The sequence below is a fragment of the Typopeltis vanoorti genome, chromosome 17 (assembly GCF_054136105.1).
Source record: "Typopeltis vanoorti isolate ZY-2024b chromosome 17, IOZ_Tvanoo_1.0, whole genome shotgun sequence".
NCBI classification, from domain to species: Eukaryota; Metazoa; Arthropoda; class Arachnida; order Uropygi; family Thelyphonidae; genus Typopeltis; species Typopeltis vanoorti.
The window spans coordinates 20,078,935-20,098,150 of NC_143565.1; the positions used below are offsets into that span (position 1 = coordinate 20,078,935).

Below are 19,216 nucleotides of genomic sequence, written 5' to 3' on the forward strand. Positions count from 1 at the left end.
CCCTCCATGGAGTCAACAGATTCATTGTGGGAAGGTCATTCAACTGACAACATATTTATCATATAGAATCTTAAAATCCTTAACATTCCTTGCATTAACAACACATTCTGGTAAGGCATTCCATCCACTGACAATTCTCCATGTAAAAAATCTACTCCTTGCACCCATCTTCAGCACACCCTTACATAACTTCCAGGAATGAACTCTGATTCTTTCCATCTCACCTTCTACTCTTTTTATAATCCCATCTGGATTAATCTGATAAAATCCTCTCACTAACTTAAATGTCTCTATCATATCACCTCTCTTCTTCCTATCCATCAAACTCAGCAATCCACATTTCTTCAAACTCTCTCCATAGCCAGCATTCCAAACTCCTGATATTGTCTTAGACACTCGTCTTTGGACCCTCTCCAATGTCTCCATATCATGTTGAAAACTAGGTGACAGATCAGAGCACAATAGTCCAAGTGTGGTCTGACCAGTGCCTTATACAGTGGCATAACTACTTCCTTATCCTTGCATGCTAGAGTACTTCTTATCACAGCAGCACTATGATATGCAACCTTTGCAACACTAGGAATATGTCCTCTAAACTTCTGTCTACTGTCAACCATCACTTCCAAATCCCTAATCTCATCCACTTCCTGCAGTATGGCACCATCGATATAGTACAGAGCCTTATATCTCTGCACTCCAAAGTGCAACACCTTGCACTTATTGATATTAAAACTACAACCCCACTCTTTTGTCCAAGTAAAAAGTCTATTCAGATCTTCCTGAAAGGATTCAGCATCAGCAGTGCTACTTATAATTGTCCCCAACTTTGCATCATCAGCAAATAACCGAAGATCCCCAGTCAGTCCACATGATATATCATTTACAAACAAGTTAAACAGCACAGGCCTGGGGCACACCACTGGTTACTCTTCTTTTTTGAGACACTGCTTCATCATACACAACCCACTGGTATCGTTCAGACAGCAATTTCTGATCCATGTAACCAATATACTATCTATTCCCATCCTCTGCAGCTTGTACACCAACTTATCATGTGGTAATCTATCAAATGCTTTTGCAAAGTCTATATGATTCTCCCTTATCAAACACACTCGTCACCTTATCATAAAATGCAAGTAAATTGCTAAAACAGGACATACCCTTTACAAATCCTTGCTGTCCATCAACCCAATTCTGTACTCTATTCCTTACCAATCTCTCCAACACCTTGACCACAACTGAAGTTATACAGACTGGCCTGTAGTTGGAGACTTCTGTCTTACAACCATGTTTGTGGAGTGGTACTATTTTGCCTTCTTTCCATTCCTTAGGAACCCTACCCACTCCAAGACTTTCATTAAATAACTAGGTTAAGGGCATAACCAACTGTGGTGCACATTTCTTAAGAATACACAGTGATATGTCCTCCATTCTCACAGCCTTATTCACATCTAACTGAACCAACAGCTGATATACCTCTGATTCTTTCGCTTCCAATTCTCCTAATACTTGCCTCCCTTCAATATATTGCACCACATCTTTATATCAGTGTGATATATGCTGATAAAGTGCTCGTTCATATAATTCCACTATATCCTCTGCAGCTGTTAGTCTGCCTGCCATGACTATACATCAATGTCAGTCTGCCATAATTATTCTTCCTCTTGCTTGCCATGTAGCATAAAAATTTCCTTCAGTTAACCTTGGACTGACCAGCCAATCTTCTCTCATACTTTGCCTTTTCTTTCTTTACCATGGTTGTCACCTTTCTAGCCTGCACTTCATACTGTTCATGGATCTGATTACCACCAACTGTCTTGTACCTCCTCCATAACATTTTCTTTTCCAGCACAGCTTGCTTGATTTCGCTGTTCATCCATTTTATTCCCACTCTATTTACTCACTTAACTCTCAGTATGCAGTCATACATTTGTCAGATACTGCTTTGTGAGTTTCGTTTCCATGCTTTGTCAACATCTTTTCCACTTAGCTTATCTACCAATGTTCTGATGCTAACTGATTACAGAGCTTCCTATAATCACCTGCTTTATACTTACATGTATCCATTTTTGGCAGTGGCCTTTTCTTGTTTCATCACTTTCCAAACAAGTACTTCATGATCACTCTCACTAACCAATGGCAGTGTCAACACTTCATTAACAACTACATCTTGTGAAGTTATCACCAAATCCAAAACATTAAAGCCTCTAGTTGCTTCAGTCACGTGCTACTTAAGATACTTATTTCTCAGAAATTCTACAAACTCACTCTCCTTTTTCCCATACACTAAATCCTCCTTCCAATCTATATTTCTGTAATTAAAGTCTCCCATCTGGATCACCTTCTTTTAACATGCCCAACTAATTTGCTAAACATTTCACAATCAGTATTCCCTAGACTATAACAACATCCTATCAGATATACTAACCTGTTTATTTCGACCTCACACCACACAGATTCAAAATCTGTGCATGCACTATCAATTTCCATACTTTGTGGACACAGTTCCTCTGCAATCATTAATTATTAATTAATTATTGACCTATTGCTCTGACATGCTGTGTTTATAGGATATTACAGAAAATGGTTAATGCCAGGCTTCTCTGATATTTAGAAAGCAACGATCTCTCCAACACACAATATGGCTTCTGTAAACATCTTTCAACTTTAGACCATTTGGTTTGTTTAAAAACTTTTATAAGAGATGCATTTCTGAAGTAAGAACATCTGGTTTCAGTTTTCTCTGACATGGAAAAACTTATGACACAACCTGAAGATATAGCATATTAAAAGACCTCTATAACCTAATGGTCAGAAGACACCTTCCTGTATTTATTAAAAACTTTCTGGCTGGGCAAACTTTCCAAGTCAGATTGGGAAGTATGCCATTTCGCCATATCATCAAGAACAGGTGGTCTTAACAGTGTTCCTAAAGGCTCTCTATTAAGTGCAACACTTTTTGTTATCAAAGTTAACTATCACCAAACAGCTTCTTCCCACTGTAGAAAATGCTCTATATGTTAATGACTTCACAATTTGTTGTCACTCTCAATAACATGAGGGTAACTGAAAGACACTTTCAGTAAGCAATTGATCATGTTTCTCTATGGGCTCTTATTAACGGGTTCAGGTTTTCAACAGAAAAAAAAAGTGTCTATGTACACTTCTGTCGACAATGCACTATTCAGCCAGATCCTGAATTAAGAATATGATGAACTGTGATTTCAGTAGCAAAAGAAGAAGCCAAGTTCTTGGGACTCATTTTTGACAGAAAACTTACATTGCTTGCACACATTCATCATCTAAAAGAAAAGTGTGAGAGAGTATTGACTCTCCTTCACACTCTATCCTCTACTGAATGGGGTGCTGATTGATCTTCATTGCTTTATCTTTACTGCACACTTATATGTTTAAAGCTGGATTATTGGTTTCAAGTCTGTGGTTATGCAAGGCAGAATAATTTGTGATGGTTGGATCCCATCAATCATCATTGTATATGGATAGCTACTGGTGCCTTTTGCACATCACCTACTCAAAGTCTTTATGTTAAAAGTCTTTAACTGGCTCTGTTACTTATACAGAAACAGTTGTCTCTTAATTATGTCCTAAAGATAAAATCTCCTCCAGATCATCCTACATGGATTAGTCACTTTTCTCTGCATTGGGAAGCTCAATATCACACACATCACACTTTCATATATCCTTTTGGTATGCATGGAGACTATGCAAGCTGTCAGCATGAATGTTGACAACATTGCCTACACCAAACATAACAGCATTCCTCCATGGCAGGTTTGCACTCCATCCTGCAACCTCTCACTTTGTCAAACTACAGAAGTCTCATACTCCATCATCTGTCTACCTGCAATTGTTTAATGCACACAGAGCAACATATTCTGATTTCTTACCCATCCATACTAATGGCTCAAGAACTGATACTTGTGTTGTTGGCTTTGCTGCTTTGTTTCTTGACATTACTATCTCCCACCAGATCCCATTTGATTGTAGTAATTATATAGCAGAGTTGCATGCTATTCAGCTCGCATTTGTGCATATAAAAGAAAAGTGCTACCAAAAGTATGTAATTTACACAGACTCATTGAGCTTTTTATAGGTTATCTCCTCTCCTATGTATAATCCACATCCAGTGCTGTGTGAGGTGTTACACCTGTTGTACAAAACGAAAATCCTTAATTTTGACAGTTGTGCTGTATTCCCAGACACATTGGATTTTGACAGTTGTGCTGTATCCCCAGATACATTGGATTTTGACAGTTGTGCTGTATTCCCAGACGCATTGAGATCAAGGGAAATGAGACTGCACATGCCACTGCTAGATCAGCTCATACTTTCTCCACATACTGTTTAACATGACCACATACAAGACTACAGACGGTTTACATTATCAAAGCTAATTGATCAATGGCAGGAAGCATTGACATATAAATTATATGACATTAAGCCTGAACTTAAGCATTCACATTCTAGTCAACGGAGAAAAGAAAAGAGGAAGTTTTTCTTTGCTAGGCTCTGCATAGGTCACAGTCATCTTACACATTCTTATTTACTGAGGGCTGAAGACCCTCCCATGTGTGAAGAATGAAAAAGTGTCTTACTATTTGTTATATTCTGGTGGAGTGCCAGCACTTTACACTAGAGATGAATGAAATTTTTACCTGTCTAATAAAGTCATATTCACTCAGGCAGATGTTATCATACCCAGACAGATTGCATGATGTTTTTAACCTTCTGCTAAGAATTAATCTGTATAAACACATTTGACTGTAATTTTGTTTATATCATATGTAGATATTGCATTAACTTCATTTTTGTACATAAATATTATTTACTAATTATTTCTGACTATTTATGTACTGCTGTAGCCTTTGACCTTGTCTGTTGCTGTAACCTTTACTATAATTTTATTTATGTGTAAGTAGTGCATTGCTCAGCTTGGTGTTTGTACATACATGGCATCTGGTGAAGAGAGGTGGCTGACATCATTTTGTTCTCCATAATCCTAACACTATATTTATTATCTGAAATAGTATAGGTTCTATGGACAATTTTCTTGAGTTTACATGGTGAAAAACCAGAGTTTCAGGAGAAAATTCTCTACTTGCCCATGCCATAGATCGACTAACTTGGGAACTGGTTGACGAAAGGCTTAGAAAATGTTCCTCTAGTTGGTGACTAGAATCAAACATAGAATGCTTTTTCTTCAGGTGGTTTAGTGCTGTGGATGCATACACAACTTCCACTGAGCTACACAGGCTGTTTTGCATTGGACTAGAATAGTATCCTGTACAGACCTTGAGGGCACATGCAAGGATTAATAAGGAAACTGCATCTGAATAGTTTTAAACATAACAGCATCACAGATGAATTGTATTATTTGGTTACACATTTTACTGCTCTGTTAATAATCAGAGTTACTGTAAAGTGAATTTGTGGGTATATTATATATGTTGTTTTTCCAGACGGGAAATGCCATTTGGTCTTTTGATCTTACCAGATGGAAAAGGTGAAGCAACAGGAGAACTCTACTGGGATGATGGTGGTGAGTCACTACGTAAGTACCAACATTATTGTCAATGAATGACACTGAATTATTATTGTTATCATTATTTTTTTTTTCAGACATCTCTTGCATACTTATTGTGGGATGCCTGTACTAACAATTATTCACACAATACCTATCATACTTCTCTTTGACCTCATTCCCTAAGGAATGAGGTCAAAGAGAAGTATGATAGGTATTGTATCTATCAAACAAATGCATCTAGCAACCAATTCAGATGAATTGGTTGCTAGAGGATCACTCATTTAACATCCATTCACTACCTTCTAAACAAAAAAACCTAGTTCTTAAACCCTTGCTAACCACACTCTTATATAATTTACAAAGGTGATCCTTTGTTCTCTCACTTTCTACAATATAGGATTTGATTGTATATTCTTCTTATTATTGATATTATTATTGCACCCTCCATAGAGTCAGCAGACTCATCTTGGGAGGTTCATTCAACTGGTTAGCTATCTGCTCTCCAGCCAAAAGGCTGCAGGTTCGAATCCCGCTGTGGGCATGAATGTTTGTGATTGTCTGTGAAAAGGACAGTAGATGGCATTAGTGTAGATGATGCTGCTAGTTGCAGTTCATTGTAGCTGGTGGACTGTAGTTGTAGTGGTGGAGACAGAGAGTTGTAGAGTACGTACCCTCCCTCGATGAGTCTTTTAACTCCATGGAGGTGTCACGTAACAATGATAATAATAATAACAATACCAAATCTTAAAATCCTTAACACTCCTTGCATTAATAACACATTCTGGTAATGCATTACATTCACTGACAATTTTCCATGTAAAAAATTACTCCTCACACCCCTCTTCATCACATTCTTACACAACTTCTAGGAATTACGTCTGGTTTTCCTCCTACTCACCTTCTACTCTTTTTATGATCTCATATGGATTAATCTGATAAAATCCTCTCATTAACTTGAATGTCTGTATTTTTCCTGATCACTTCTGGCTTGTCGTTAAAACTCTGCATTCAAATGCCGTACTTCCTGCAAATTTCTTGTGGCCTTCATTTTCCTCCTTTCCTGAGCAGTTTTGATGGCATCTTCTGACAGCCATTTAAACTTCTTTTTCTTCTTACAAACTGTTGGAATATTCTTCTTTGCTTCTGTTTTAATTATATCTTTAATCTCTTCCCACAGTTCATCTGGTTCTCTTTCACACAAATTGAATGTGTTGAATCTGTTCTGTATACTAATATTGTATTCAACCAGTATGCTTCCAAGATCACATCTAACTGGCATTTGTGTTGTTTTGAGTTTCCATAATTTCATATATATCGTAGCCACTAATAACTCATGTCTGTTCCACAGTCTGCACCTGGAAAAATCTTGACAGACTGAATTGCACTTCTCCATCTTCTTTGTCCAGGTATATAGTCAATTTGATTTCTGTATTGTCCATCAGGTGACATCTATGTGTACAATTTTCTTTTGTGCTGTTTAAAGCAGGTGTTAGCAACAAATAATTCTCTGCACAAAACTCAACTAGTCTCTTTCCTGCAGTGTTACAAATGCCTTTGTATATTACACCACATCATTTACACCAGTATGATATATACGGATAAAGTGCTCATTCACTAATTCCATTTTTCCTTTGCAACTGTTATTCTACTGCCATGTCTCTCCACCAGTATCAACTTGCCATATTAATTCTTTCTCTTGCTTGCCATACAGCAGAAAAATTCCCTTGTCCTGAACCAGCCAGTCTCCTCTCATACTGCACTTTTTCTTTCTTTACCATGCTCCTCACCATCCTAGCCTATACTTTATGCTTTTTATGGATCTGATCATCACCAACTGTCTTGTACCTCCTCCATAGCATTTTCTTTTCCAACACAGCTTTCTTGATTTCATTATTCATCCATTTCACTCCTACTCTATTTACTCACTTAACCCTTGATATGCAGTTATACATTGCTTGTGTCAGATACTGCCGTGAGAATTTCCAGCTATATCAACTATGTCTAAAGTCCTATTTACACATTTCATTATTCCTTTTGCCACAAGGGCAGTAAAAGGAAAACCTATACCTTTGTCTTACACTGTTTGCCAGAGAATGGTTAATTTAAATCACTCGATTTTAACTTCCTTTGGCTCAAGGTATCCTTCCCTCATTTAGCAATATCTATCTGCTGCTGGTCTCCAAACTCCAAAAACCACTGTGATCTCTTCACTTTCCTCTCTATTGAAGCTTGACCATCTGCAATCCTGCTACCAACTAAATTGTCAGGTTGCTTAGGCAACCTTAATGTCCGCAACTACACCTGACTCCCTTTTCCACCAGTGATCAAGCCTGAAGAGATGAAGAAATTTTTACTATAAGCAATTACCTAATGCAAATCATACATCTACCTATCCAAATTTCTGATAACTCTCTTCACTCTCCCAATACTCTTGATCTCTTTTAACCAGTTCTCCTTCCAGATTACACTGTAGAGGTCAGCTCTCCTCTCATTAACTCAGATCACAATTTTTACAAGTATCCTGTCTCTCACAGATTGCCCTTCCTCCAACAACTTCCAACCTTCCAAGGATGACCTTCTGAATTTTTACTTTTTTTTTTCTATGGTGCTTGGAGTGGCGAATGACTTTCAAACCTTCACACAAGGTTTGAAAGAAATACAGAGATTAATGCACAATACCATAAAAATTAACATGTGCAGACATGCACACACACACACACACACACACACACACACACACACACACACACACACACACACACACACACACACACAATGTATATGTAATACAAAAAAGGAATTGTAATTTTTGCAGTGTATACTGAACCATAATTTGTTTTCTATTTGTTTCTTATCTATTTTCAGAAACACATGAAACAGAAAGTTATAATCTGGTTTCATTTTCATTATCAAAAGTAAGTTTATTTTCATTACTTTTTCTAGTTTTAATGACATACTTCATAACAAGTGTGTTGAACACTTTATGGGGAAAAAAAAAATTAAATTATTTTGTGAAATATAGAGTACAAATTTTTAAGGTAAAAGAATGGTAGAAAACAATAAATATATTTATTATTATTATGTTATATTAATTATTATTATGTTATTATTATTAAGTGACTTCATAGTACAGTTTAAAGAGCAATGGGACTTTGTACCCTTTGACTGGAAAAGACTGGAATTCAATTCTTATTGTGATGGAAGGAATCTGTATATGGATTTTTCAATTGAAGGTGAGTTAGCAAAGCTCATATGGAGATAGCAGAGTTTTCATCTCATATACAGGCTAATTAATCAGAGACTGCACACACAAATTACTCACCAAAAATTATATTAGTGGGCTGTAGATGGTGTTTGGAGTAGATAGATGGCAACATTGTAAAATGGAGAGATTGAGTAGTTTGTGTAGAGGTAGCATGTCCTACTGCAATGAGTTTTTGGACTCCTTGGAGACATCTCATAATGATGATAATAATAATAATAATTATTATTATTCAACCGTAATTTTTTAAAGCGCATCATACTACTCAAAAGAGACATCCCTCTAATCATGCCCAACACCCAACCCACTATTGTCAGCAGCAAATTATATTCTATCTGTCATACTGAAAATCAAACTGAAAGATGTTCTCTCTCACAGCCAAATACCAAAACTAGCCTAGACATAGACAATATCAGATTAATAGACCTTATAACACACTTTTGAAACTGATCAATGCAATATTCAATGCAATATATTATCCCTAGCAAATAAAAGAGAGAAGTAGTCACACCTCTCTACAAATGGGATAAAAGAAATCACTTTGAATAATTATTATTATTCAACCGTAATTTTTTAAAGCGCATCATACTACTCAAAAGAGACATCCCTCTAATCATGCCCAACACCCAACCCACTATTGTCAGCAGCAAATTATATTCTATCTGTCATACTGAAAATCAAACTAAAAGATGTTCTCTCTCACAGCCAAATACCAAAACTAGCCTAGACATAGACAATATCAGATTAATAGACCTTATAACACACTTTTGAAACTGATCAATGCAATATTCAATGCAATATATTATCCCTAGCAAATAAAAGAGAGAAGTAGTCACACCTCTCTACAAATGGGATAAAAGAAATCACATGCAAAATTACAGACCCATTGCCAATTTACCTGTCATCTCAAAAACTCTACAAATTCTTGAGGGACAAATGTCTTAGGCAACATGTAATAGAGGGAACAAGAGGTCCAAGAGTTTTGGATTCGGTTATAGCATCAGAAGAGTGGATAACTGAGATGACATCTCTCCCACCATTTGGAGAGAGTGACCATATGGTTTGACTTGGAAAATGAATAGACATGCAGGAGTATCAAAGAGATGGGAATGTATGTGGAATTATAAGGCAGGTGATTATGATAGTCTAAGACATCAACTTGGGGAAGTTTCATGGAGGGAGGAATTGGAAGGCAGGATATCATTAGTGTGTGGGAAATTATGAAAGAATATTTGTTAGCAGCAATGGTAAGTTGTATACCACGAGTGAACAAGAGGACACAATTTGGAGTAAAGTGGATGACAAACAATATTAAACAGGAATTGCATGCGCAAAAGAGGCTGTGGCAGAGATATTAGGAGACAGGTGAAGAGAAGATGCATGAAGAATATAAGACACAGGCCCGAAGAGTGACTAGTATGGTAAGGAGGACAAAACTGGAATATCAGAGGAGATTAGCCCTAAGATCCAAAGAAAATCCTAGAGAATTTTTTAGATATGTGGCCAGTAGGAAGAGAAATGACTGTGGAAGAATGATATTGTGGGATAAAAATGGGAATAGAGTGACTGATGCAGAGGACATAGTAGAATTGTTCAATGAACACTTTACTGGAGTATTTCATCCTGGAGGAGTCAGTTTTAATGCAAGAGGGATAGGGCAGGTTCAAGGTTTAGAGGTACAGGAGAAGAGTGTGTTTCAAATACTGAGTACTCTGGATGTCAGTAAAGCTGTGGGACTGAATGGTATTTCACCATTCAGTCCCACAGTCCCACAGAATGTGCTAGGGAACTGACAGTGCCTTTGACCTGGCTTTTCAATGAAAGTCGTCTGGCTGTGGGAAAGGTGCCCATGGAATGGAAGCAAGGTAAGATAGTGCCATTGCATAAGGGCGGTAGCAGACTGGAAGTGTCTAATTATAGACCAGTTTGTGTGTCATCAGTAGTCAGTAAGATCTTGGAGAAAGTAGTGAAGGACCATATACAGCTTTGGGCAGATGAGGGTAATGTTATCTGTGAGAGTCAACATGGATTTGTGAAGGGGCATATCATAAAAGGCTAGCATATTGAATTAGCAATATGATAGCCTTTTATGATAAAGTTACAAGAGCATTAGATGAGGGAAAGGCATATACTGCCATTTTCTTAGACTTAGTGAAGGCATTTGACAGGGTGCCACATGATAAACTGATATTTAAGTTGCAGCACATGGGTCTGGATGTCAGATTGGTCAACTGGATTTAGGATAGGCTGTCTGATAGGTATCAGAGAGTTGTGTATGGTGGGGCAGTTTCAAGGAGGCAGAGGGTTACAAGTGGGGTCCCACAGGGCTCAGTACTGGGACCTATATTGTTTAACCTTTATATAAATGACATTGTCAGTGGATTGCAAAGGGATATTCAGTTGTTTGCAGATGATGCGAAGCTGGAAAGGATTATTAGTAATAGTGCAGATGTGGTAGTCATGCAAGAGGATTGAATAAGCTAGACAAATGATCAAATGAATGGGGGGGGGGGTATCGGTTTAATGCAGCAAAATGTAAGATTTTGAGGTTTGGGAAACATCGATGGGATGCTGCATACTCTATGGGAGGAGTTATATTGGAAGAAGTAGGGGAAACAAGAGATCTGGGGTTGATGATTGATAGAAACCTGAAATTTAGGAGACATATTGCAAAGGTGGTAAGGATAACACAGAGGATTGCTGCAATAATGAGAAGGATACTGACCTGCAGAGATAAAACAGTTATCATTCCATTGTATAAGTCTCTGATCAGATCACACTTAACCTATTGTTCTCAGATTTGGTCTCCAGGATTTGAAGGGGATAAATTAACTGTGGAAAGGGTACAAAGATGGATGACAAAGATGGTTTCAGGACTGTACAATTTTGGTTATGAGGATCAGCTGAGGGAATGTGGACTGCAGAGTTTGGTGGATAGAAGAAGGAGAGGTGATATGATTGAGACTTTTAAACTGTTGAGAGATGGTTGCAGGTTTGACACTGGGGATTTCTTTCGCTTGATTGAACAGCGGGAAGGAGTGATGACAAGAGGCCATCCTTGGAAGTTACAAAAAGAAACTGTGAGCAAGAGGGCGAAGAGTGGTTTCTTTGCATGGAGGGTGGTTGAACCGTGGAATGCATTGCCTGATGGAGTGGTGAGAGCGAGAACGGGCCATGAGTTTAAAGAGTGGTATGATAGGCTTTGTGTTTCTTAGCGGGGACCTCCCCTCGATGAGTCTTGACAGACTTTATGTTCTTAAGATGGACCTCCCATGATGAGTCTTTTGACTCCATGGAGGCTTGAATAATAATAATAATAAAATAAAAAATTTAAAAAAATAATACACACCAGATTACAAAACTACTTACAGAAATACAACATAATTTCCCAAAAAACAGTGTGGATACTACAAAAGAAAAAAGCACCATTATGTTATTAGAAGATATTACTATAGACATAGAAACACATACTGCATAGTGCAGCTTGCTTACCTCTATTCTCTACATTGCGTTACTGACACAATATACAAAACTCTTGATAAAAACAAATTTGCCATACTTTTATACTCTTAGATCTAATCAAAGAATTCAATTCTCTCAGCCATCACATAATGCTAAACAAATTACACTCCATTGCAATGTGCAGAAAGCTACACTCCTGGTTCAGGAATTACTTCTCAATGAGAATGCAGATAATAAAAATAAGGACTAACTATAGACATGTATTCAAATTAAATAGAGTCCCTAAAGGCTAATATTATCACCAACCCATCCTGTTCAACATGTAAATAAGAGATATATCAGTATGCAGATGATACTCCAATACAAACAATCCACAAAAAAATCAACATCATTTTCTCCAAAGCACATTGAGATCTAAATGTATTAACAACATATTTTCATAAATTCATTCACAATAAACAATACTAAAATCCCAGATGCTTAATGTTAAAAACCAAAGAACACATATCCTGCACAAGGCATACTGCATGCCAACACATATCATTACATTATTGATGAATGATTGCCATTGTCTGAAACTACACCCTTAACGCATGCTAAGTACCCGACCCGTGCTATGGACTGCCAACTTAAATGGACCAAACACATTGAATACCTTCATAAGAAATTTTGCATTAATACAGCCAAATTGTTCCAAGTAAAAGATATGATGCAATCAAGAAAATTATCTACAAAGGCATCTGTGATACAACTAAGAGCAAATGCTGCAGACAGTCGCCTGTCAAAATTAAAAATTGTACAGACCAATGAATTTCACAGTGCTTTGGAGATCCAATGCATAAAAAAAACTGACCACTCTTTAATGGCCTCACATAAAATTTTAAACATATCAAACTTAAGACAATATATAATCATAATAAACAATTACTTTAATAATGATTACAGTACACATAGAAACACATCCTACATAATGCAGCTTACCAGTACTCTCTGCATTACAAGATGGGTGATATGACAGAGACCAACAAGTTAGTAAGGGGGTTGTTATAGGATCAATGTTGAAGAGGTTTTAGAGAAAATGGTGAGAGATCAAGGGAGAACCAGAGAAGGTATATAAGGAGGAAGCTCTATAAGTAAGGTGTGAGCTGGGGAGTGAGAAGCAGGTTTTTTGCATCCAAAGTTATGAATGATTGGAATGCCTTGCCTGAGAGTGTGGTGTCTGCAGAGAATTTGAGTATGTTTAAGGCACAGTATGATGAGCTGTGTGTATGACAAACGGACCTCCTAGATGAGGCTCTGACTCCATGGGGTCTTAGGATAATAATAATAATAAGATGATACAATAATGCATATGGTGTGGCTGTAAGAAAATATCTCATACCTTCTCTGCTCAACAATTTTCCGCACAACTTAAAATACCTAAACAGTTATCAAACACAAAAACAAGTATCGAAGTGAGCACATCACATTCATGGAACTGAAAGGCAAAATGAAAGGCATGATCTCCTAGATAGATGAATATCTAAAAGATTAAAGGGAAAACACCAACTGCACATATACACTAAAACACAAACAGTAAACAATAATTCCACTCTTTTCACAAAAGCCTCAACTCGCTTCAAAGACAATAGGATTATAATGCCACGCTATAATTCTATTACTGCAATTAACATCCACTTCACATTATCTTTATATTATCTATATAGAACATTGTCTTTGTATTTATAACCTTAAAGATTATATTTTATTCCCTGAAAATTACATACACTGCTTGGAAAGAAGTCAATATAAACCAACATGGGCAAGGTGCATCATACCATGTAACAAGTCACGTGTGTACAGCTGATCTAAATTGGAAGAATGTGATGCTCCCAAGTCAGCGCAACTGTTTCCAGGTAAAATGACTGTGAGAAGGGAACTCACAGAGTTTGAGAGGCATTGGGATAGGATGTTATGTTGCAAGACTATCTGTTTGGCAAATTGTTTCCAATCGCACTGCTTAGAAAGAAGTGGGAGTGGACAACCCACCACACTCACCGAACGTGGCCTTAGGATGTTGTGAAGGATAATATGTAAAAAATACATTTGTTGGTCAATGTGTTGAATGCAGAATTCAACCCATTGATTGGAACATTAATCTGTTCAAACACATTCAGAATCGAGGCTCACGACATCGGTTTGCATGCTAGGACTGCTATATGCAAGTCCCACATTACCCAAACCAACATACAGTTTCACCTTGAGTGGTGCAAAGAGTGTATACAGTGGGATGTGGAAGCTTGGAAACTTGGCTTCCACATCCCATGTCTACAAACCAAGCTGTAACTGCATGGTTTGTAGACATGGAGCATGGAATCATGCTATACCCTGTACTGAGTAGATGGATGGGTGTGGGTCTAGATGCCCAGTGAACGTCTCTTACCACAGTGCGTAACCCCAACTATGAAATTCAGAGATGGCAGTGTGATAGTATGGTCCTGATTTTCCTGGTTAGGCCTTGGACCTCTGTTCATAGTGCCACAAACACTGAATTCTGAGAGATATCTGAACATTCTGGACAATGCAACGTGCTTCCTTTTACTTTGCAGCATTTCTACAGAACTGACCATTGTCTGTTTCAGTAAGACAGTGCATGCACTGTATCATAAGGCTGCTGCTGTAACTGCATGGTTTGTAGACATGAATGTCACCACACTTTACTGGACTCCACAGAACCCTGATTTCAACCATATTGAACATATGTGGGATGAACTGGCACATCACGTGAGGTCAAGGGATGTCCACCCCCACAACAGTTCAGGATCTCATTACACAATTACAGGAAGAATAGCCCAAAATTCTCATTGATAGCTATTGTATACCTGTGAAAAGTATGCCCTATAGGATATTGGTACAGTCATCACAGCAAAAGGAGGTCCTACATCTTAAGGTGGTCGCCATGTCTGTTTTTTCCTTACTATAGTGTCCGTTAACTTCTTTCCAAACAGTGTATAGTTCATTGTGTGTTTATTATAACAATTTTTTTTGTTTTAGTCCACATCTATCATTATTCTTTATTATTGAATTTATCATTAATACATTTTTATTAGCTAATTTTATCATTATTTTTAATTTATTGAATAATACTAATAATAAATTATTATCATTCAGCAGTTAGAATTGAAGGAAATACCAGAGGAAGGTTTGATGTAAAATCAGGGATAAGACAAGGATGCATATTATCTCCACTCTTATTCATCAGCATTATGAAAGAACACTGAGAGTTGCATTAGATCTGATATTAGAATTAGACGTGTGAAATTTAGTTCTTTGCTTTATGCAGATGATGATGTACTCATAGCAAGTCTCCAGGATTCTCTGACTTGAATGACAGCAATAACAAATTTGGCATGAAAATCAGCAATAAAAAGACCAAAACTATGAAAATAAGTAGAAAAAAAACTTCAGCTGCATTCTGAAAGGAGATCCTATAGAACAAGTAAAATATTTCAGCTATTTAGAGTTTTTAGTGAAGATGGCAGGTTAAATCTAGAAATCAACAACAAAATAAGTAAAGCTAGTATGGTGGTTAGCCAGCTGAATAAATTTATAAGGAATAAGGGAGAAATTAGTCAAAACACCAAACTAGCAATGTACAAGATAGTGTTCAAGCCTGTTTTAAGTTATAGATCTGAGAATTGGGTTAGAAATAAAGCACTTGATCAAAGACTAGAGACACAGATATGAGGATTTTGAGAAAAATTAGGGGAGTGAACTAATGGCATTAAAAATGAACATATTAGAAAGGAACTTGACATTATTAGCATTCAAGAATGTGTCAGCAGAGCTAATCTAAGGTGGTATGGCTACTTAAATAAGAATGGGTGGGGAAAGGTTAGCAAAACAGATGTTTGATGCCAAGATGGCAGAAAAGAGACCCAGAAGAAGACCATGGTCTAAGTGTATTGATTCAGTCTGAAGTGCTTTAGAAGCACGAATGCTAGTGACACAAATGTTAGTGTCACAAATATGACAATATTGGAGTGCTCACAAGTAATAGACCTATATCATTTATGTACAAATTAAACAGCAGTGGTTCCAGCATCAAACTTGCTTCACATCACTAGTCACCTGTTTTCACTTCAATTTTGCCCATCCATATACCACCACTTTTTGATATCTGTCCAGCAGCCACCCTTTTATCCACTTAACCAGTGTCATATCCATCCCCATGTGTTTTAATTTGCATAACAGAGTTGTATGTGGTATTCTATCAAATGTGTTTGCAAAATCAGCAGAATCATTGTGTAGCCATTTCCCTTATCCAATTCTGCTGTTACTCTATTATAAAGAAGCTAGTAAATTACTAAGGCATGACTGACCCTTCACAAAGCCATGTTGACCAGTGGCGGCCCGTGAAGTTTTAAATAGGGGTGCTGCCTATACAAAATTTATTTATTAATAAATAAATCTACAGATTTATTTATTAATAAATTGATTACTGATTAGGAAAAAAATAATTTTTTTAAATTATTTTGTATAGGCAGCACCCCATTTAAAACTTCATGGGCCGCCACTGATGTTGACCCTCATACAGTATCATATTTTTATCAACTCATTCTTAAATTCTCTTTTTGGCCAATTTTTCTAGTACTTTTACCACTGCACCTGAGATACTGATTGGTCTATAATTTGCTACTGCAGTCTTAGAACCTCCCTTATACAAGAGAATTATTTTGTCCTCCTCCCACTCTCTTGGAACTCTACTAGAGTTGAGAGCTGAGACTTAAATTAAAGAGCCTAGTCAGAGGCATTGCCAGTTCCCTTGCACATTCTCACAAAATATGAGCCGATATCCCATCTAATCCTAGAGCTGTATTTACATTGAGATTCTGCAATATCCTAAGAACCTCCAATTCATCGACCTCAGTTCCTGCATTAGTGTCTGTCACATATATTAAAGCAGTAACCTCCCTAATATGATATTATTTACCTCACGTAACTGTGAACCATAAGTGAAAATTATTGCTCCTCCAGCATAAAAGAATACATAAAGTAACCTGGGTGTCATTGGATGGCAAAACACAGAATCAAATAGGTCATATTGCCATCAGCCAAAGATGCAAGAAACTGTTACTAGCTGTCTGAAATAATAGAAGTGCTGATATTGGCTCAATTCATTACCTAATAATGGAATCTATGCAGTTCATCATTATCATCAAATTCCTGCCATGTACTCTCAAGGGGTGTGCAGGATATGATAGTACTACATGAAAAATTTACATCATTACTAACTTCCTATCTGCAATTTTCCTCCAAATCAGTCTGTTACCCATCAAGACTCCAACATTAAAGCAGGAGTAGATGATATTCAACCAGAAATGCTCAAGTACAGAGGTATAAAAGTCTTACATTGGCTGCACTGCATAGTTCAGAAGGCCTGGACAGAGAGACAAATTCCAGATGATTGGAGTAGAGCTCTCATAGCACCCATATATAAAAAGGGAAATAAAACTGAATGTGAGAATTACAGAGGTATTTCTCTACTAAGTGTTCCTGGTAAGATTTATGCAAGTATACTTGAGAAGGATTGTGGAAAAAAAGCTTGGTGATGAACAAGCTGGATTCAGGCCAAAGAGGCTGTCAGGATCAGATTTTCACTTTATGACAAATAGTTAAGAAATCATGGGAATATAGCAAAGATCTGTATTTAAGTTTTTTTGTAGATCTGTAAAAGGCATATGACAAGGTGCCCGAAGAAAAGCTATTCAAAATGCTACAGTTGTATGGTGTCAATGGGACATTATATCAAGCAATACTTAACAATATCAAGCTTACATCACTCCTATCTCAGTATCTCCCATAATGTCTCAGTATCTCCCATAATGCAAAACGCATCTCCCTGCGGATATGTATGATATTATGCATTAAGGGAAGAGCCATTACCCATACTAGTTTCGACCTTTATTGAGGTCTCTTCAGTGGGTGCCAGGCCCAGATGAGGAGATACCAAGCAGAAACAATAGCAAGGTTATCTCTATCTATAGGAGTTGCCAAATGGTGTGCCACCTTTTTTATTAAATTACTCTGGATTTAGAGAAAGATGTTCAAAGGTTATTTTTCACTTGGTTAGACTATAATAAGTTTAGTTTAGTCCTTTATCCAAGTGTGACCAAACAAAGTTTGCACCTGAAAGTATCTTCAGGACTGGGGTAAGGTAGTACAACACCAGGCAACTCGTTGCAAACTTCAGTGGGGGCCTGATACTGAGATAGGAGTGATGTAAGTTTGCTCAACCTTTGCAACGAGTTGCCTGGTGTTGTACTACCTTACCCCAGTCCTGAAAATACTTTCAGGCAGAAACTTTGTTTGCTCGCACTTGGAAAAAGGATTAAACTAAACTTATTATAGTCTAACCAAGTGAAAAATAAACTTTCAACATCTTTCTCTAAATCCAGAGTAATTTAATAAAAAAAAAAAAAAGGTGGCACACCTTTTGGCAACTCCTATAAGTAGAGATGACCTTGCTATTGCTTCTGCCTGGTATCTCCACATCTGGGCCTGGCACCCACTGAAGACACCTCAATAAAAGTTGGAACTAGTCTGGGTAGTGGCTCTTCAATGCATAACATCTCAATGCATTAAGATGTTATGCATTGAATGCATAATGCATAACATCTCCACATCTGGGCCTGGCACCCACTGAAGAGACCTCAATAAAGGTCGAAACTAGTCTGGGTAGTGGCTCTTCCCTTAATGCATAACATTATACATATCCGCAAGGAGATGTGTTTTGCATTATGGGCGATACTGAGATAGGAGTGATGTAAACTTGCTCCACCTTTGCAACGAGTTGCCTGATGTTGTACTACCTTACCCCAATCCTGAAGATACTTTCAGGCGCAAACTTTGTTTGCTCACACTTGGATAAAGGATTAAACTAAACTTATTATAGTTGGATAATTAGT

General features: G+C 37.3%; 1 protein-coding gene across 4 annotated transcripts in view; it reads left to right on the forward strand.

Moving 5' to 3' along the window:
- The window catches only part of LOC150097209 (lysosomal alpha-glucosidase-like), a 284,573-nt gene that overhangs the window by 227,797 nt on the left and 37,560 nt on the right, over nucleotides 1-19,216 (forward strand). For all 4 annotated transcript variants that reach the window (XM_090407697.1, XM_090407698.1, XM_090407699.1 and 1 more), the window contains 2 exons: nucleotides 5,481-5,572; nucleotides 8,411-8,460. In XM_090407697.1, coding sequence (XP_090263823.1) covers nucleotides 5,481-5,572; nucleotides 8,411-8,460 — 142 coding nt within the window. The remainder of the gene's footprint in view (nucleotides 1-5,480; nucleotides 5,573-8,410; nucleotides 8,461-19,216) is intronic.